The 20944-nt window shown below is 41.2% G+C and overlaps 2 protein-coding genes across 5 annotated transcripts; one reads left to right on the top strand and one right to left on the bottom strand.

The window, feature by feature from the left end:
- Positions 1 to 279: 279 nt before the first annotated feature.
- Positions 280 to 20860, bottom strand: LOC5512577 (methylenetetrahydrofolate reductase). The gene is made up of 9 exons (XM_001632848.3): positions 20709 to 20860; positions 19107 to 19549; positions 18596 to 18709; positions 17188 to 17375; positions 16301 to 16864; positions 15611 to 15793; positions 2152 to 2250; positions 1843 to 1965; positions 280 to 1066 (listed from the first exon to the last, which is right to left on the bottom strand). The coding sequence occupies exons 2-9, from the start codon at positions 19507 to 19509 to the stop codon at positions 881 to 883; spliced, it is 1860 nt and encodes a 619-aa protein (XP_001632898.2). The 5' UTR covers positions 19510 to 19549; positions 20709 to 20860; the 3' UTR covers positions 280 to 880.
- LOC116618417 (melatonin receptor type 1B-B) lies at positions 4195 to 15060 on the top strand. 4 transcript variants are annotated; one of them, XR_007307182.1, is made up of 3 exons: positions 4195 to 5361; positions 5857 to 10218; positions 11016 to 15060. XR_007307182.1 is itself a non-coding variant. In XM_048724666.1 (2 exons), the coding sequence occupies exon 2, from the start codon at positions 8592 to 8594 to the stop codon at positions 9606 to 9608; it is 1017 nt and encodes a 338-aa protein (XP_048580623.1). In that variant the 5' UTR covers positions 4195 to 5361; positions 5857 to 8591; the 3' UTR covers positions 9609 to 15060. The 4 variants fall into 4 exon arrangements, 1 of the variants encoding a protein (XP_048580623.1); XR_007307181.1 differs by having other exon boundaries at positions 10330 to 15060; XR_007307180.1 differs by having other exon boundaries at positions 5857 to 10480.
- Positions 20861 to 20944: the final 84 nt, after the last annotated feature.

Raw genomic sequence — 20944 nt, 5'->3', positions numbered from 1 at the left:
ATGAAAAAGTGTTTTGACAAACATCCCGTCATCTAGACGAGATAACAGTTTCTTAGCGTGAAAGAAACGCAAATTTCCACGACTTTGTGTGTTTCCTAGCTACTCTGAGATTGGTTCATAGCAGCCACACCCCCCCCTTCCGCGCGCGCGTCTTTTCTACATCAGCTAGCCCTAATCATCTTAAAAATCGTTTTATACTAGTTTAGCACCACGGTATGTTTAGAGAAGTACATACTTTCGATTATTATCTTGAACAATAAAAATTATTCTAGAGCCGACTAATGTGATACTGTAGTTTTTATTAAAGTATTGAAAAATCTTTGAATAAATCAAAATATCCAAACAAACGTGCTCTCTAACCAGATTAATAAATACAGTCCACCAAAATCTGGTAATGGACTCTGCCAAATTTTCGTCTTTGTTCACTTCTTCTGTACATACTTTTTTAGAGCCTGCACTAAAAAAGATAAAGACGAAAAATTGGCAGTCCACTACAAGACTGGAAAAATCTTTAAAAATATTCTTATATTCTTATATATCTTATACTATAGCAATAGAATGGAGCCATTTTCATTGTATAAATTTCACTTCACAATAATAATTCGAGTGGGTTAGTTCGCTTCTGAAATGTGCATATCATTTGCATTGATTTATTGTGGCAGTAAAAGATTTGTCACAGTTCTCACCCGATTTACACGAGTAGGCTCCAGAGTCTTTAAATATATGCTTGTTTTTGTTTGGACATAGCATTACACCTCAACCAGTACTTGGTCGCTTCAAAAAAATCAGCAGCCTGTCTTTCCTTAAGATCCTCCCCTCTGGACCAAAGGAGGAAGCTTGGTACGAGTCAGAGTGCCCATAGCACTGACGTCATCCTACGTTAACTCTGTACCTTCTTGATGACGCCATCTAGGATATCAAACAGGCTGTTCCCGCCTACATAGTCATTGTCTACCAAGTTAACGAGGTAATAGCTGTCGTAGATGGAGTCGATGATATCACGTGATCGCGAGCCTTCGCGGTACAGACGCCCCCACTGCTGTTTCCACAGCCCGAAAGCCTCGTCCTGATGATAAAAAACAAAGGCGATAGAAGTGTTGTCCGATACGCTTAAATAAAACAAGTGCAATAATTCGAAACAGGGAGAACAACAAAAATGACGGAAAATATGGAAAATAATCATTTGTCAGAGCTTGGAGTGAATGGTTTCTTTTTTGTGTATCTGAAGGATAGACTAACCTTCCAGTAATGGAATGCTATTGGGTCTGAAGGATAGACTAACCTTCCAGTAACGGAATGTTATCGAGTCTAACCGGTAGTCGTCTTGCCTTTCAGTAATGGAATGCTATCGAGTCTTAAGGGTAGTCTTGTCTTTCAGTAATGGGATGCTATCGGTTCTGGAGAATAGACACCTTCCAGTAATGGATGCTATCGGGTCGGGAGGAAACTTACCTTCCAAGTAATGGAATGCTATCGAGTCTTAAGGGTAGTCTTGACTTTCAGTAATGGGATGCTATCGGTTCTGGAGAATAGGCACCTTCCAGTAATGGATGCTATCGGGTCGGGAGGAGACTTACCTTTCAGTAATGGAATGCTATCGAGTCTTACGGGTAGTCGTCTTGCCTTTCAGTAATGGAATGCTATCGAGTCTTACGGGTAGTCGTCTTGCCTTTCAGTAATGGAATGCTATCGAGTCTTTAGGGTAGTCTTGACTTTCAATAATGGAATGCTAACGAGTCTTACGGGTAGTCGTCTTGCCTTTCAGGAATGGAATGCTATCGAGTCTTGAGGGTAGTCTTCACTTTCAGTAATGGGATGCTATCGGGTCGGAAGGAGACTTACCTTCCAGTAATGGAATGCTATCGGGTCTACTACTGTCGGCTGGAGGATCTCCGAGCCTGGGAACACACCCCACGTGACGGCATTCGGTGAGTACATATTTGCATTCGTGAAATCACTCTCACCCTGAAACCATATGAGGAAATGGTATCTCAAAACCGGTAATATGATGCAGCTGTTCATGTGGGAAGAGATGTCGTTGGAGGAGAATTTGTTTCATAGTGAATTTGTTTCATAGTGCATATAGTTCTTACTACGTTTAGATTCTGCAATCCAGGATCTGAGATCCACTTTAGGATTACAATGACTTACCGAAGAATTGACGAGATGAAAGTTGATCCTAGTGCCATCCTTCAGCTGATGGTAAAGCTCTAAAGCGATTTCTTCCCTCGCGAAAAACTCCAAATATGCCTAAAACACATAGTATGAATAAGTCTTTTTCCCTACCCCCCCCCCCCCCCGAAAAAAATAGACAACATGTTGAGAACAACCGATATTAAATTCTTTAATCTCAGTTTGACAATCTTTCATAAAACAAGATTTCAAACCACACTAACAGAAGAAAAATAAAATGAATGGAATCTGAGAGTATTTCTTTATTTAACAAAGGCCCACATAATGCTGATTTATTGTCCCCATACTTGTGATGCGAAAAGGTGAAGTCCTGAATATTACACTGCAGTGTTTGCATTGTGACCCATAACAGATAAACAACAAATAGGTAAAAGCTTATAATTTTCAGCTTCAATTCACTAGGGTTATCGAGGAAAGTATTGTATCCAAATCTACAAAAACTCGAAGTTCAACCCTTATCGAATTTATGTTATGCAGCGAAGTGATAACGAATCTATACATACCAATTATCTACTCTCTATGCTATCTTTACTTTCAGTCAACATGGCGGCAATCAAGCTTTTCTACACTGCAATCATTTCTCAGCAACTGTTCCATTTCCCAGCAACTGTTCTGGATAGCATTTTAATTGGTTTTCAAAAATGTTTCTTAGTTGTTAATAAGGTCTATGCCCTTCAGTATAAACAGTTAAACCGTTTCATTATCTGTCTGACTAATGTAAACTACTGCTCTGGCTGAAAAAGGCAGTTAGTCCTTATAGGTAACAATGACAATGTTTTTAGAAGGCCCATTCATAGAGAAGAGGATACGTAGAGTGCATTCGCTAGTTAGCAGTCACATCATAGTGAGTATATCGTCACCAAGGGTTACACATTTGTTATCTAACACCTTCTGAACCATTGGCAGAGAGGGAAATGCAAGAAATACGGTGAAAGATCTGAATTCAAATCGCATGGCAAATAATTTACAAAAAGTATATATATAAGGTCCTGGGTGCGAAAACACACGTCTGCATTTCCAAGAGGAGACATTGTCGCCAGAAACACAGAAGCAGGCAAAAGAAGCCTTTTTTTCAGAGATGAAGAACCGCAATTATGCGACATGGGTGAGTGAAAGCGCGATTTTCGTCATTCTTACATCAAGTATTATTCTATGCAATGTTCTTGTACTTAAAGCTATTCAACAGAACGCCCGCCTACGATCACCTTCCTATCTGTACATCATGGCAATAGCGTTCGGGGATCTGCTCACTGGGATATCTAGAGGGCCTCTTCTTTGCTACTATTTCATGACTGGAGAATGTGACCTGAGTGAAACAGTGTGTAGTTTTCAGGGATTTATTTTGACTACTGCAACCACAAATACAATAATTACATTGGGCTTGATGGCCATTCAGAGGTATCTAGGAGTGGTCCGACAAACGCTACACGATCGTTTCTTTCGAAGAAACACGACACTTTTAACAGTGGGCGTCTCCTGGCTAATTTCTATAGTAATAATGATCATCCATCTCACAAAAGCGGGTTTCCGTTTTCATCCAGGCTACGGTTTTTGTCAGTTACGTTTTGTAAGTTTACGTATATTTTGCCAGGCTACGGTTTTTGTTGTTAGGGCAAAAAACACATTTTAATGCACAATGCTAACGTGTCAATATTTTTAAAACCTAGATCTTTGAACTTATTTTAACTTTAGAACCTTTTATATTTAATATATAAATATGTATTATAGTTTTATCATAGGTTTTATCATAGTTATATCTTGTAAATATAATTCAGCCTACTGGCTGCAACGTTCACATTAATAAAGCTATCTATCTATCTATTTATCTATCTATCGACTTGAACACAGAAATTTGATGACTTTTCCTAAATATTATTTAAACGCAGCTATTTGGTGTATACAAATTCACTAGTAACTCTGGCAAGCAAATAGAGACGTAGGATTTCTGAAAAGTAGATTAAAACGAAATATAGCAAAGCAAAAATGAAGGATATCTTGTATATTTTCTTTACAATGACGGACTAAACACAGAGGGATGATTTTCATTTTAAAGCAAATTATCATTTGCCTGTATAGAGAATGCAGAATTCAAAAGGACCTTGAACACGCTAATTTAAAGCCGCATTGTCAGCAGTTTACTTCAGGTCGATTACGTAGCAATCCCCGATGATTTTTAACGGAAAACGCGAAAAATATTTCAAAATATTGAAAGCAGTGTGTCTATTGGAAGTTTCTTTGAGGATGTGATCGATAATTTAGAGCGGATGGCCTGTTAAATATCTCGGATTCTAATAGATTCTTTTGTCTTTTAACGGTTGAGGTTTCCGTCGGACCTCCGGAAGTAAACTGGTGACAATGCGGCTTTAAGATGGTCTAAAACATCGCGACCCTTCGCCTTGACATTCTAACAGTGCTTTTGGTTAGTTCGAGGACGTCAATCATCCGCGTTTCCATAACGATCGTAGTTTCGCAGTCAACTTCATTTGTTTGTTAGATTGGGGATCGAAGTGCGTAGGTCGGTTTGGCTCAAATGATCAGCTGAAATTGCTTCAAAACGTTTGGAACAAGCCACGAACAGTAAAGGAAAAGATTCACAGGAATAAGAGAAAGTGATAATCTAATTAGCAGGTCGCAAAATCAAATATTATCTGAACAAGATGAAATTATCGCCGATAACCGTGGCCGTTTGCTGACTTGCATGACAGCGATCCAATCTTGAAGAGTTTCGAGGCTTTCTTTGTGAGATGACTGGCAAAACGTTAACCTTGAATGTTTTGCAATATATTTTTTACCCTTTTATGAGAACTGAACTTTTGCGTTTCTTTACTGTGTTGTAAAATGTGGCTCTCTTGGGCCCTGAGTAAAGTCGACTACAACTTTCGATACACGAAACAAATGAAGTCTGCCTTGATCGTTATGGAAACGCGGATGATTGACGTCCACGAACTAACCAAAATCACAGTTAGAATGTCATTAGAAAGGCAAAGGGTCGCGATGTATTGAGAATCGCTATAAAAATCCGTATGCTTGCCGACAGGTGCAATCCAGGACACCATAAAGTCGCATACTGCGCTGCTTTCAAGTTTCGTTATGAAAGACAAAGTGTGTGCATAATCCAACCCGAAATAATCGATTTAGATTCAACATGGCAATTACAAAAACAAACAGGTGAGAACTAGAGATACGACGCGTTATTTTCAAGACTTACGGGTTAGGACCACATATTTGTTATAAAGTAGTGCTCATGTGTGTTAAAATAAAACTCATGCCAAGTTACAGTGAAAATTTCTATCCAGGGAGCATAAATCTGTTCTGTTGTTCCTCGTCACTAAACCAATTACCTCAAGTCAGTAAGACACCACTCATTATTCTCTATACAGCAATCAATTCCCCGCAGCTGCTCTGAAACATTACAAATTTGTCTTGTTGTCTTTAGTAAACCCCTCTGTGACTGAGAATACATGTGTTTTTTGTGGATCCCATCTCTATTCGACGCCAATCTCTGGGCATACATCGAATCCACCTTAGCAAGTACACGTAGAGTGCTTGATGTGATCACCATCTTCCAAATAATCGTCTCTATACTTGATTTACCGTTTTCAGTGAGAAATGCTATTTTCTTGGATATTCACCGACTGATTTATGTATTTGCTATTTACGTAGCGGTTACACCTCGCAAAGATTCTCTCATAATCACAAGTATAGGATATCCGGGCGATAGAATCAGCCCGAAGCAGTAACACTATGGAGAAAACAAAAGCACGCTGAAGAAAAAAGGACAGGAGTTGATCCTCTGCACAAGAAAAGCGCAATATACGAAGAGTGAAATGTGTGAAAACAAGTCCTTGTACCAAATAGAAAAACTCTGCAAGTCAAACCTTGAAGACACAATGTCGCCGGAAACACAGATGCAGGCAAAAGAAGCCCTTTTTTCAGAGATGAAGAACCGCAATCTGGCGACATGGGTGAGTGAAAGCGCGGTTTTCGTCATTCTTACATCAAGTATTATTGTATGCAATGTTCTTGTACTTAAAGCTATTCAACAGAACGCTCGGCTACGATCACCTTCCTATCTGTACATCATGGCAATAGCGTTCGGGGATCTGCTCACTGGGATATCGAGAGGGCCTCTTCTTTGCTACTATTTCATGACTGGAGAATGGGACCTGAGTGAAACAGTGTGTAGTGTTCAGGGCTTTATTTTGACTGCTGCAACCACAAATACAATAATTACATTGGGCTTGATGGCCATTCAGAGGTATCTAGGAGTGGTCCGACAAACGCTACACGATCGATTCTTTCGAAGGAACACGACACTTAACAGTGGGCGTCGCTTGGCTGATTTCTATAGTAATAATGACAATGCAAATCGCAAATGCGGGTTTTCATTTCCATCCAGGTTATGGTTTTTGTCAGGCAGTACCACTAAAGGCTGGCCGTGCATTTATCATTTTCATTTTACTAATTATTATCCCGTTAATTACAATATACGTGTTTTATATCAGGGTATATGTGTATGCAAGATCGCACAATCATGCTATGGCTACCACTGGAGTAAGCGCACGCGAATTAAAGACCACGAAATATCTATTTGTGGCATTGTGTGCCTTCACACTCTGCTTCATTCCCCTTATGGCGGCCTCTAGGTACGAGTCATTAAATGCCGCTTTCTTTACTCTTCCTCGTTCTTTATGTGCGTTTGTTAGCATGCTTTGGCTATGTTCTTGCATCGCAAATCCTTTGATATACATAATATTCAACCAGACGTTCCGCCGAGAGGTCGCCAAGGTTCTTCGCTTGGAAAAAATGACGAGAAAAATCGACGTTTCGGTTACAGGCGAGTCTCATAGCCTTAGTGTCTTCACAAAATCGCAAAGAAACAATAAGGACGATCAACAAGGACGTTAGAAAAAAAGAGAGAAATCGAATAAACAGGATAGCAAAATTGCGGCACTCGATGTTAGTGTTTATAGAAACGGGTACATTTGCTAGAGATTCTTGACGAGTTTTATGTTGTGCAGACTTAACACACCCTAAGTAAAAACAAAATTCTGAATGGCTGGTAAAAGAAAGTTCTAATTGCTTCATCAGCCCCCGGCAATTATAGGAAGGGGTTTTGTCAGTCCTCATAAATGCTACCCTGTTTAGACCGGAGAGAGTGGGGGAGGGAGGGGGGATTTGAGGCCCCACAAATTTTATCTTCAAAACTTTGGAACTATTAAAATTTGAACACTGAAATTTGATAACTTTTCCCAAATACTATTTAATGTAAGCAAATCAATTTGGTGCATACAGATGCACTGGTAACCCTAGCAAACAAATAGAGACGTATGATGTGTAAGAAGATGGCGAAAACGAAATATAGCGGAGCTACTAGAAAGGATATCTTGTTTGCGGACTAAACACAGAGGGATGATTTTCATTTTGAAACAAATTATCACTTGCCTGAATAAAGTATGCAGAATTGAAGAGAACATTGAACACGCTAATTTAAGATGGTCTGAATATTTGTTAACATTCCGTATGCTTGCCAGACAGGTGTAGCCAAGAACACACTAAAGTCGCAAACTGCGCTGCTTTCAAGTTTCGTTATGAAAGACAAAGTGTTTGCATAATCCAACCCGAAATAATCGATTTAGTTTCAACATGGAAGTTATAAAAACAAACAGGTGAGAACTAGAGATACGACGCGTTATTTTCAAGACGTTCGAGAATTTGAGGTCAGGGAAACATTTGTTATAAAGCTGTACCCATATGTGTGTTTCAAAAATATCATGCTAAATTAAAATTATAATTTCTATCAAGAAAGCATAAATTCCTGTTGTTTCTAACCACTAAAACCAATTACCTCAAGTCAGTTAGACACCATTCATGTTTCTCTATACAGCAATCAATTCCCCGCAGCTGCTCTGAAACAAATTTCAAACTGATCTCGTTGTCTTCAGTAAACCCCGCTGTGACTGAGAATACATGTGTTTTTTGTGGATCCCATCTCTATTCGACGCCAATCTCTGGGAATACATCGAATCCTTCTTAGCAAGTACACGTAGAGTGCTTGATGTGATCACCATCTTCCAAATATCGTCTCTATACTTGATTTACCGTTTTCAGTGAGAAATGCTATTTTCTTGGATATTCACCGACTGATTTATGCATTTGCTATTTACGTAGCGGTTACACCTCGCAAAGATTCTCTAATAATCACAAGTATAGGATATCCGGGCAATAGAATCAGCCCGAAGCAGTAACACTATGGAGAAAAAAAAAGCACGCTGAAGAAAAAAGGACAGGAATTGATCCTCATCACAAGAAAAACTTGTTATGCGAAGAGTGAAATTTGTTAAAACAAGTCCTGGTACCAAATAGAAAAACTCTGCAAGTCAAACCGTAAAGACACAATGTCGCCGGAAACACAGAAGCAGGCAAAAGAAGCCCTTTTTTCAGAGATGAAGAACCGCAATCTGGCGACATGGGTGAGTGAAAGCGCGGTTTTCGTCATTCTTACATCAAGTATTATTCTATGCAATGTTCTTGTACTTAAAGCTATTCAACAGAACGCTCGGCTACGATCACCTTCCTATCTGTACATCATGGCAATAGCGTTCGGGGATCTGCTCACTGGGATATCGAGAGGGCCTCTTCTTTGCTACTATTTCATGACTGGAGAATGGGACCTGAGTGAAACAGTGTGTAGTGTTCAGGGCTTTATTTTGACTGCTGCAACCACAAATACAATAATTACATTGGGCTTGATGGCCATTCAGAGGTATCTAAGAGTGGTCCGACAAACGCTACACGATCGATTCTTTCGAAGAAACACCACACTTTTAACAGTGGGCGTCTCCTGGCTGATTTCTATAGTAATAATGGCCGGGCAACTCACAAATGCGGGTTTTCAATTCCATCCAGGTTATGGTTTTTGTCAGGTTTTACCCGAAAAGGTTCGCGCTTCATTTTTCTTTTTCATTTTACTAATTATTATCCCGCTAATTGCAATTTACGTGTTTTATATCAGGGTATATGTGTATGCAAGATCGCACAATCATGCTATGGCTACCACTGGAGTAAGCGCACGCGAATTAAAGACCACGAAATATCTATTTGTGGCATTGTGTGCCTTCACACTCTGCTTCATTCCCCTTATGGCGGCCTCGAGGTACGAGTCATTAAATGCCGCTTTCTTTACGCTTCCTCGTTCTCTATGTGCGTTTGTTAGCATGCTTTGGCTATGTTCTTGCATCGCAAATCCGCTGATATACATAATATTCAACCAGACGTTCCGCCGAGAGGTTGCCAAGGTTCTTCACTTGGAAAAAATGACGCGCTCAAGAAAAATCGACGTTTCGAGTACAGGCGAGTCTCGTAGCCTCAGTTTCTTCACAAAATCGCAACGAAACAAAAAGGACGATCAATAGCGTTAAAGAAAAAGAGAGGAATCAGATAAACAGTATAGCAAAATTGCGGCACTTGATGTTAGTGTTTATAGAAACGGGTACATTTGCAAGAGATTCTTGTCGAGGTTTTGGTCGTGCAGACTTAAATACACCCTAAGTAAAAACAAGATTCTGAATGACTGGTAAAAGAAATCGCCAATTGCTTCATCAGCCCCCGAAGGAAGGGATGTTGTCAGCCCTCTGCATGCTACACTGTTTAGACCGGAGAGGGAGGAAGGGGAGTGTTGCATGAAGGCCCACGAATTTTAACTGCAAGATCCGGCATGTCAATCACGCGCGCACGAATAGCCAATCAGGAAAGAGATGGTGCAAGAACAGCCATGTGGTCCCACGAAATGTCACACAAAAAGTCGGCAATCGACGCCGAAAAAGATTGGTTTGAGATATTTTTCTGCGAATATGGACAAGCAAATAAGCATTTTCCGGTCAGCGTAGAAAGTGATAGCCCTGTTTTCTTTGCCCGACCGCTTTTAGTGTAGAGTTGGGACTGAAACTGTAGAAAAACAAGTAATATTTAAGTACTAAGAAGAAACGAAAAACAAAAACCAAACAAACCACTTACAAGAGCAATGTAAGTACTACCATAAAACTTGTGTTTGATATTACCTAGGTTACTTCAATTACATATAAAAATGAGACTGTCGTTTGTTCTTTTGCTGTATTTCTTGACGTTTGCCGATAGAACTTGTAGTTAGAAGTCAGACGTAAACAGCGAATTCGCCCAAACCCGTAGTCATCTTTTACTATGCTGCTCTCAAGATTTTCACCAAGCTTGGACAACAAGACAAAGTTCCATCATGTTAAGTTTCTTTGTTTTACTTCCCAAGTCGCAGGTAAACCGCTATAAACGTCTTTTTTTTAGATAAATCCGAGCAGGACTCACTGACCTCATCCGACATGTTGTACAATTTGTGGGACTTTTGAGGGACATTTGGGTTGCACTTAGCTGGCTTCTATTTGCTGCTTTCTGCTTGGATATTCGTGCGCGCGTCCGATATATGAATTAAGACTTGAACGCTGAAATTTGATTACTTTTCCCAAATATCATTAAACGGGTTAGGACCACATATTTGTTATAAAGTTGTACTCATGTATGTTAAAATAAAACTCATGTCAAGTTACAGTGAAAATTTCTATCCAGAGAGCATAAATCTGTTCTGTTGTTCCTCGTCACTAAACCAATTACCTCAAGTCAGTAAGACATCACTCATTATTCTCTATACAGCAATCAATTCCCCGCAGCTGCTCTGAAACATTACAAATTTGTCTCGTTGTCTTCAGTAACCCCCCCTGTGACTGAGAATGTGATTTCTGTGAATCCCATCTCTAATCGACGCCATCTCTGAGTATACATTGACTCCTTCTTAGGAATTACACGTGTCACACAATCCCAACGAAACAAGCAGCACTAGCAGGCGTTATGGGCAACGAAAAAGCAGCACTAGCAGGCGTTATGAGCAACGAAAAAAGCAGCACTAGCAGGCGTTATGGGCAACGAAACAAGCAGCACTAGCAGGCGTTATGGGCAACGAAACAAGCAGCACTAGCAGGCGTTATGGGCAACGAAACAAGTAGCACTATCAGGCTTTATGGGCAACGAAACAAGCAGCACTAGCAGGCGTTATGGGCAACGAAAAAGCAGCACTAGCAGGCGTTATGGGCAACGAAACAAGCAGCACTAGCAGGCGTTATGGGCGACGAAACAAGCAGCACTAGCAGGAGTTATGGGCAACGAAACAAGCAGCACTAACAGGCGTTATGGGCAACGAAACAAGCAGCACTAGCAGGCGTTATGGGCAAGGAAACAAGTAGCACTAGCAGGCGTTATGGGCAACGAAACAAGCAGCACTAGCAGGCGTTATGGGCAACGAAACAAGTAGCACTAGCAGGCGTTATGGGCAACGAAACAAGCAGCACTAACAGGCGTTATGGGCAACGAAACAAGCAGCACTAGCAGGCGTTATGGGCAAGGAAACAAGCAGCAATAGCAGGCGTTATGGGCAACGAAACAAGCAGCACTAGCAGGCGTTATGGGCAGCGAAACAAGTAGCACTAGCAGGCGTTATGGGCAACGAAACAAGTAGCACTAGCAGGCGTTATGGGCAACGAAACAAGCAGCACTAGCAGGCGTTATGGGCAACGAAACAAGTAGCACTAGCAGGCGTTATGGGCAACGAAACAAGTAGCACTAGCAGGCGTTATGAGCAACGAAACAAGCAGCACTAGCAGGCGTTATGGGCAACGAAACAAGCAGCAATAGCAGGCGTTAGGGGCAACGAAACAAGTAGCACTAGCAGGCGTTATGGGCAAGGAAACAAGCAGCACTAGCAGGCGTTATGGGCAACGAAACAAGCAGCACTAGCAGGCGTTATGGGCAACGAAACAAGTAGCACTAGCAGGCGTTATGGGCAAGGAAACAAGCAGCACTAGCAGGTGTTATGGGCAACGAAACAAGCAGCACTAGCAGGCGTTAGGGGCAACGAAACAAGTAGCACTAACAGGCGTTATGGGCAACGAAACAAGCAGCACTAGCAGGCGTTATGGGCAACGAAACAAGTAGCACTAGCAGGCGTTATGGGCAACGAAACAAGCAGCACTAGCAGGCGTTATGGGCAACGAAACAAGTAGCACTAGCAGGCGTTATGGGCAACGAAACAAGCAGCACTAGCAGGCGTTATGGGCAAGGAAACAAGCAGCACTAGCAGGCGTTATGGGCAACGAAACAAGCAGCACTAACAGGCGTTATGGGCAACGATACAAGCAGCACTAGCAGGCGTTATGGGCAACGAAACAAGTAGCACTAGCAGGCGTTATGGGCAACGAAACAAGTAGCACTAACAGGCGTTATGGGCAACGAAACAAGAAGCACTAACAGGCGTTATGGGCAAGGAAACAAGCAGCACTAGCAGGCGTTATGGGCAACGAAACAAGTAGCACTAGCAGGCGTTATGGGCAAGGAAACAAGTAGCACTAGCAGGCGTTATGGGCAAGGAAACAAGCAGCACTAACAGGCGTTATGGGCAACGAAACAAGTAGCACTAGCAGGCGTTATGGGCAAGGAAACAAGCAGCACTAGCAGGCGTTATGGGCAACGAAACAAGCGGCACTAGCAGGCGTTATGGGCAACGAAACAAGCGGCACTAGCAGGCGTTATGGGCAACGAAACAAGCAGCACTAACAGGCGTTATGGGCAAGGAAACAAGCAGCACTAGCAGGCGTTATGGGCAACGAAACAAGTAGCACTAGCAGGCGTTATGGGCAACGAAACAAGTAGCACTAGCAGGCGTTATGGGCAAGGAAACAAGCAGCACTAGCAGGCGTTATGGGCAAGGAAACAAGCAGCAATAGCAGGAGTTATGGGCAACGAAACAAGCAGCACTAGCAGGCGTTAGGGGCAACGAAACAAGTAGCACTAGCAGGCGTTATGGGCAACGAAACAAGCAGCACTAGCAGGCGTTATGGTCAACGAAACAAGCAGCACTAGCAGGCGTTATGGGCAACGAAACAAGTAGCACTAGCAGGCGTTATGGGCAAGGAAACAAGCAGCACTAGCAGGCGTTATGGGCAAGGAAACAAGCAGCACTAGCAGGCGTTAGGGGCAACGAAACAAGTAGCACTAACAGGCGTTATGGGCAACGAAACAAGCAGCACTAGCAGGCGTTATTGGCAACGAAACAAGTAGCACTAGCAGGCGTTATGGGCAACGAAACAAGCAGCACTAGCAGGCGTTATGGGCAACGAAACAAGTAGCACTAGCAGGCGTTATGGGCAACGAAACAAGTAGCACTAGCAGGCGTTATGGGCAACGAAACAAGTAGCACTAGAAGGCGTTATGGGCAACGAAACAAGCAGCACTAGCAGGCGTTATGGGCAACGAAACAAGTAGCACTAGCAGGCGTTATGGGCAACGAAACAAGTAGCACTAGCAGGCGTTATGAGCAACGAAACAAGCAGCACTAGCAGGCGTTATGGGCAACGAAACAAGCAGCAATAGCAGGCGTTAGGGGCAACGAAACAAGTAGCACTAGCAGGCGTTATGGGCAACGAAACAAGCAGCACTAGCAGGCGTTATGGGCAACGAAACAAGCAGCACTAGCAGGCGTTATGGGCAACGAAACAAGTAGCACTAGCAGGCGTTATGGGCAAGGAAACAAGCAGCACTAGCAGGCGTTATGGGCAACGAAACAAGCAGCACTAGCAGGCGTTAGGGGCAACGAAACAAGTAGCACTAACAGGCGTTATGGGCAACGAAACAAGCAGCACTAGCAGGCGTTATGGGCAACAAAACAAGTAGCACTAGCAGGCGTTATGGGCAACGAAACAAGCAGCACTAGCAGGCGTTATGGGCAACGAAACAAGTAGCACTAGCAGGCGTTATGGGCAACGAAACAAGCAGCACTAGCAGGCGTTATGGGCAAGGAAACAAGCAGCACTAGCAGGCGTTATGGGCAACGAAACAAGCAGCACTAACAGGCGTTATGGGCAACGATACAAGCAGCACTAGCAGGCGTTATGGGCAACGAAACAAGTAGCACTAGCAGGCGTTATGGGCAACGAAACAAGTAGCACTAACAGGCGTTATGGGCAACGAAACAAGAAGCACTAACAGGCGTTATGGGCAAGGAAACAAGCAGCACTAGCAGGCGTTATGGGCAACGAAACAAGTAGCACTAGCAGGCGTTATGGGCAAGGAAACAAGTAGCACTAGCAGGCGTTATGGGCAAGGAAACAAGCAGCACTAGCAGGCGTTATGGGCAACGAAACAAGTAGCACTAGCAGGCGTTATGGGCAACGAAACAAGCAGCACTAGCAGGCGTTATGGGCAACGAAACAAGCAGCACTAGCAGGCGTTATGGGCAACGAAACAAGTAGCACTAGCAGGCTTTATGGGCAACGAAACAAGGCCCATACTCATCCTCCAGTTGAATTTATGGGGCCTCATTTCAACTGCACATGATCATGTCTCACACTAATGTGGACATTGAAAAGGAACTGCAACTTAATGTTTTTTTTGTCCGAGCCGCGAGCTATTACGTAAATGGCGCTTATTTTCGGATCCAGGATCGAGGGATTGGGAGATGAAGTCTCAGGCATGTTGGTGGACAATTTTGTTAGAGAGGTATATAAGGTTTGAGGAATAAAAGACAGTTTTAAGGAATTCTATATCAAATCTGCACTGCCTATCTAAAGTAACTAAACATTTTAACGGTATAAGTAATGTATAACAAACAAAGGTCTCAAACCTTCTTCCCTGGTGAACCGACCAAAAGAGAAAAAAATTAATGGACAAAAGGTACTAACCTTGAAATGTAATTTGTATAAGCGATATAGGGAGTGTGAATAAATAGAGTAATATATAGAGCAAATCATAAAAGAACTTGACAAATGATAATAAAAAACCACTTTGACAAAACATTACAAACCAAGCGCTATATTCAGCACCTTGTGTTTTTGTTTAAGCTATAGTCTGCCACCTTCCTACCCTTTGCCATCCACCAAACACCAAGCGGAAATTTCCACATTCTACTACACTAATTCCCTTTCTAAGACCCTGTCCCAACGTATCCGTTTTCATTTGAAAACACAACCTTTTTGATACGGATACGTAGCGTCCAAGCGTAATCGCGAAAACGATGACCGAAAAAGGAACAATTTGAAAACGCTCTACAGTGGGACAATTTGAAAACCCCTTTCAGTGCCGTGTGGACGCATTAAAACGAAAGTTTTCCACAACGATGACGTAACTCACTTTGCACGAGCGATGAAAAACAAGCAAAATAGTCGGCAGAAGAAGTTCTTATATCATTTTCGTATCGTTTCTGCGTTTTCGTGGGGACGGGCCGTCTCAAAATGAAAACTCTTCGTGTGGACTCAGATCTTTTTTAAAACAAAACAAAAAGGTTGCGTTTTTAAATGAGAACGGAAACGTGGGGGCGGGGTCTAAGCTGGAGAACGGCGCTTACCTTTTGAAAGACATAACCACCAGGTTTTCCCCACCCGTGGTTGGGATCCTCAGACGGAACTGCATTCAGCGACGGCTGACTGTTGATGGTCAGGATGCCATTCTGATTGGCATGAACCAGCTTTTCCACTAGGGGGATGGTCTCAGGGGCCAATTCACCATCACTCCAAGGCAACTCAGTTACCTGAAACAAATCGACACTACTTTTTATAACTCCTTTTAAATTATCTCGTCGACCCCAACTAGCCTTCTTCGCAAACACTGCTTTGCCCAGAAAGCACCAAAAAAGGAAGAAAGGCCAATCGATGCTCATGTGGCGAAGTGACGACCGCGCAGCATTTGCCAATATACCCTGTCCCTTTAAAAAGGGCCGCAAAGCTATTCCGATTAATTCCGGTTTTCTAGCGTTTAGAGACGCCTTAGGAGGAGCCTAGATCCTGGTCAATTCTTTGTTATCAAACCCAATGTGCACATGCTGTTGCTCAAGGCCTTGTAGTGATCAAGAAAGAATCATACCACTCCTATTGTGAACTGCGTTTTGAAGAAGTATTCCACTAGACGTATATATGTGTCTTGAATATATGAAAATGCCCTACTAAAATTTCCTCTTGCGACTTTGAAAAGACAACTAAACATCTTGAATCGATAAACATCCCCCTGACGACATTTGCATTGAAAAAGTTGTACAAACCTTAAATCCCTGCTTGTTGTCTCTCCCAGTGAGATAACACACAAATATATCAAACACGTCTTGTTCACTGTTCAGCTCTCTCCCCCACATCGACAGAAGCTCACTGTCTTTTCTTGAAGTCCCAGTTAAAAACAAATGATAGTCCTTTAAATCACCAAATGAAGCGGAACTAGAGTTTCCCCATCTACCATTAGGCATATCCTCCCAATTAGATGTCCGGATGAGGTAGCTCCTAGGTCGAGAGGCCCAGAATATCGGACGGACATCCTCCCCGCTACGCACATCGCTCAGTTGCCATGGGAGTTTATTCAATTCTGGCTCCTTCGATATTTTCAAGTTCTCTAAAATAGACATTACAGGTTTCTCAATGTTGAGAGTGTATAAGTGAATTCCTTGGACTTTGCCACTTGCAAACAACTCTTGGCACATTTTGGTAGCATGCTGGATGCCAAAGGCCTGTATAGCCTCAAGATCCTCTTTTCCGGACTTCAAAACTTCCAGAATTTCATTGGGAACTTTCACAGCAAAGTTCATCTTTCTAAGGTTCCGTACTGTCTGTAAATTCTGCAACAATAAAAAAAGAAAGCCAATAATCATGCGATAATCACATTTTGATAGACTTGAGCTTTATAAGTAGGAGCCTTTCATCATGTACTGATGCACATTGAAGCACTGCTTTCCACTGCTGGTTTGCTAGAGAAACTCATGTCAACCATATTAGCAAGTTACATGGATCCTTATTGGCCTACTTGACAAAACAGATAATGTAGCAGCCAGAGTAGCATGTGTCAAACTGTAAGAGAAGCTGTATGCTAGAATATGATATTTTAGTTTTTCTCTAAAAAAACCCTGCAATTGGCTTTCAATTGTCCACATACTTTACATACCTGGATGGGTAATATGCCAGGAATGATAGGTATATCTATACCTATATTTCGACAGTCTCTTTCAAACTTGAAAAAGGTCTCAACCTCAAAAAAGAGTTGGGTGGTGATAAAGTCAGCACCTGCATCAACTTCTCGTTTCAGCAAAGCTAAATCAGAATCGTACCAGTCACAACGTTGTGAGGGGTAACCTGAAACAATAACCATGAATGTGAAAAATAAATATCAATTATAATAAATATTGAAGGAAAAGTTTAGTATTTGTATAATCCAAAATTTCTAGACATGACCAAACACACTTCAGATGTGACTGAATTTCCTCATCAGACACAGATATGGAATGACTGCAGGCCCGTACCCAAGATTTTTCTTGGTGAGGTGCAAAATCTGAAAAAGTTGACCTAATTTTACTGGGGGGAAGGTGGGGTCAAGAGAGAAGGGTTGGGGAGGGGTGAGTTTACTCATAAAAAAAATCTGACCACCCCGAAAGAAACCAAAGGGGTTTTTAGGCCATTGCAGTATCTCCACAAGACATGGAAATAATGAAAAAAAAAAAAAGATTGACATACCAGGATAAAAATTAACTTTGTGTGTCTAAATTTTTGCAAAAATTTTCTCATTTTATGAGTCTTTAATTTCGTGATCGCGGAGAAAAATTGTGTTTCGGTAAATTTTAAATTCAAGTGACTTTATTTTTTCGTTTTTACAAAAAAAATGTATGCTAACCAACAACTGGAACAGGACCAATATATTGAAACAAAACCAACACGTCCCTTTTAAAAGTCTTACAGTAACGATAGAGTGTGCTTGTTTCGGAGCCATTATCAATACTTTCGTTACATGTCCTTACTAGGAGATCCTCTGTCAACAATTTTTCAATATTTATTAAATTAAATACCTAGTTTATATACCTTTTTTATCTAATTCGCTTATGCTTTATAGTTTTCTCTACAAATAGGATGTCTAGTGCAAGCCGAAAGTGGACTTTCAGCCGTTGTAGGGGGTGGAAAGGCATCCCTTGCATCCCCCACCCCCCTGGGTACGGGCCTGGACTGAGCTGCTCCATGAAGGTTCATTCAGGAGCAGGAGTGTGAGTTAAGAGTTTAAGCACTGTCACTAAAGATGGACCACAGGTGTGGTAAAAGACAGGGACCTGTGACTTGAAGTCCTTATTCAAGAACACGGGGGTTTAACAAAACGAAATATAAAAGTGAAGCCTGCACCACTGAGCTATCACAACACTCTCCAAACATAATGAGCATACACCAACCATTCTTGTTGTCTACCAAATAATTGTACTATATTTACATTTATAAACATACTTTATATTAGATTTAGTTAAAAAAATATGTTTGTTTTTTCTAAAAGATATAAAAAAATGTTCCCTCTCAGGCTTATACTGTATGTTTACCTGTAACAGCTATAGCAAAATCATTGCCAAATTCCTGCTTGATAAAGATGATAAGATCTTCAATGCTTGAGAAACCATCCTCGTGGACAGGGTTTTCATAGGTGATTCCAGGTGCTTCACAGCAAAAAAAGTTAATAAATAAATAAAAGAAAAAATAAAGACCATATCATTTTTCAGCTGAGGGTTTCAGAGGATGGTAAAGAGAGGGTGTTTGAAACGAGCCAGACCATATTCACATTAGCTTAGTGGTTCAGCCTTTGTTAGTAAGGATAAAAAATCCTAGTCTGAGCCTTGTTCGAGTCTGCTTGAGATTTAGAAAAAAAAGATAGCCATCTACTTTACACCAAATTGAAATCAAGCCAATTGGTAAGCAAATCAGACTACAGATGGCACCAAGAACAGCTTGTGTACATTTTCATGTTCTGCATGCCTAAGTGCTTTTGAATATATGAGTGTACATGCTGTATTTGATGCTGTTTGTGTTGATTTTAAATGCCTTATATTTATATACCTGGTCTTTGTGCCCGGATGCCACAAACTCCAAATTCTTTGGCTCTCATCAAGTGCTCAAACACCTGAGTTCTTGTTGTTCCAAAATATGGAATATGAATTATAGTATTGAAGTTGTTTACTTGTCGCGCAGATGCAGCAATCAATAAAGTTGTTGGTTCCAAGCACTTATCAGACATTGGTTCCTTGGATGGTTTCCAGGTGATATCAGCAAATAAAGGCTTTGTATCCTCCAACTCATTAAGCCGACACATGATACCAAATAATGAGGTTGCTCCATTGAATGTCTTTGGTGGAAATATTTCAACAGAGAAAAATCTTTCATGATTGTCAATTTTTTCTTTGATCTTCCTTAACAATTCACTGGTGGCAGAATTACTGTCATCATCATTGGAGGAGATCATTATAAAACACCCTTGCTTCCGACTTACAGTCTGATACACTCTGTAAAAAGAGAATGGGAACTTTGAATGGTTCTATTAAACACTTTTCTGATACATGTTTTGAGTAGCGATCAACTATCAGTTTTGTTGACAGTTTTGTTAGGTTACGTAACAGTTTTGTTCATTGTTTTGTTTTTTCTGGCTTTTTGTTTGCCAATGCAAGTGCACTGCCTAAAAACAATATAAACAAAGACAAAACTACCCCAAATTTCACTAAAACAGCCAGCTAAGCAGGCTACCAAGATGGCAATTGTTTCTACAGTAAGGAAGGCCTTTTATCTGACAATTTTGCTGCAACCACTATAAAAGTCTACAGTACATTTTTTTTAAACAAATCATACAGCTGTATCTGTCAGAACCCAACTTGGACAGAAATCTTGTGAAATCAGGTGAAATACAGTAAATATGTGGGAAAAAACTAGAGCCAATGTGGGTGAATACAGAGAATGTATGAACATTTTCACAAAAAATAATCTTGTGACACATGCCTGATTGCAAGCGAGTTAACAGCTATGACAAATTATATAAGTTTGATATAATGCCTGATTTGGTCTTAACCTAGTTATTTGCTGGTTATTAATGAGAGCTATTGCCAAATGCTGCACTGTCAAAGCTGTCAACATCCTGATGTCAAAAAAGGTGTGTGAACTTTCTTTTTGGCCAATCAACTCTTTTAGAGGACGTCATTTGAATTACAATGTTCATGTAGAAGCTATCAGAAGATTTCACCACATTGGATTGATGCACCACAGACAAAACAATGAGACAAAACAAGAAAACAAGAATACAATGGAACAATGAGGTACACCAGCAAATCCTGTTAGGCCTTAACAGCGAGCTTCTACACTTCAGTCCAGTAAGTATTCATTTTGTTTTGACAAAGAACAACAACAACAATAAATAAAATTTTGGTATATCTAGTCTATAATTTTCTTATTGGAACATTTCAATTATAAAGTAAATGGCAACGTAAATCAGCAAACTTGGATCTTACACAAGGGCTTAGCTTAGTGATATTTTAGGTTCAGTAAGCTTATACCTCCCCTTCAATGGACATACCCGTCCTAAACAAATACGAGCACAACCATCTGTAGAATAATCTACGACCTTAAATTTGTCATAATCAGGTGGAAAGGTCATTGGCTTTCAAGAGAATTTACCTTTTTGTGCGTTGTCGTTGTTCAGCACGCGTGTGTTCTTTGGTGAACCCCAGTAAACGATTCTCTCAAAACATTTCGAAACCTGCTTGTCCAGTTTTTTTATACAGGCTCTTTCTGGGAGCCCTGTGCATGGAGCGTTTAAAAAAACGCAAACCCATTTAATTCGATAGGACATTCTCGAAAAAATATCAATTTCTTTAAATAAATATTTCATGTGTGATTGTACACTGATCGCC

Source organism: Nematostella vectensis, chromosome 3 (genome assembly GCF_932526225.1).
Source record: "Nematostella vectensis chromosome 3, jaNemVect1.1, whole genome shotgun sequence".
NCBI lineage: Eukaryota > Metazoa > Cnidaria > Anthozoa > Actiniaria > Edwardsiidae > Nematostella > Nematostella vectensis.
The sequence above is the reverse complement of the archived record's forward strand: the minus strand, read 5'-3'. Positions and strand labels throughout refer to the sequence as shown.

Coding starts and splice junctions, on each gene's coding strand:
- LOC5512577 (XM_001632848.3), bottom strand. CDS start 19,509: ATGATCTCCTCCAATGATGATGACAGTAATTCTGCCACCAGTGAATTG. Junction 15,794..16,300: donor ACAACAAGCAGGGATTTAAG/GTTTGTACAACT, acceptor GATTTGTTTCAG/GTAACTGAGTTGCCTTGGAG. Junction 1,067..1,842: donor TAGCATTCCATTACTGGAAG/GTAAGTCTCCTT, acceptor TTTTATCATCAG/GACGAGGCTTTCGGGCTGTG.
- LOC116618417 (XM_048724666.1), top strand. CDS start 8,592: ATGTCGCCGGAAACACAGAAGCAGGCAAAAGAAGCCCTTTTTTCAGAG.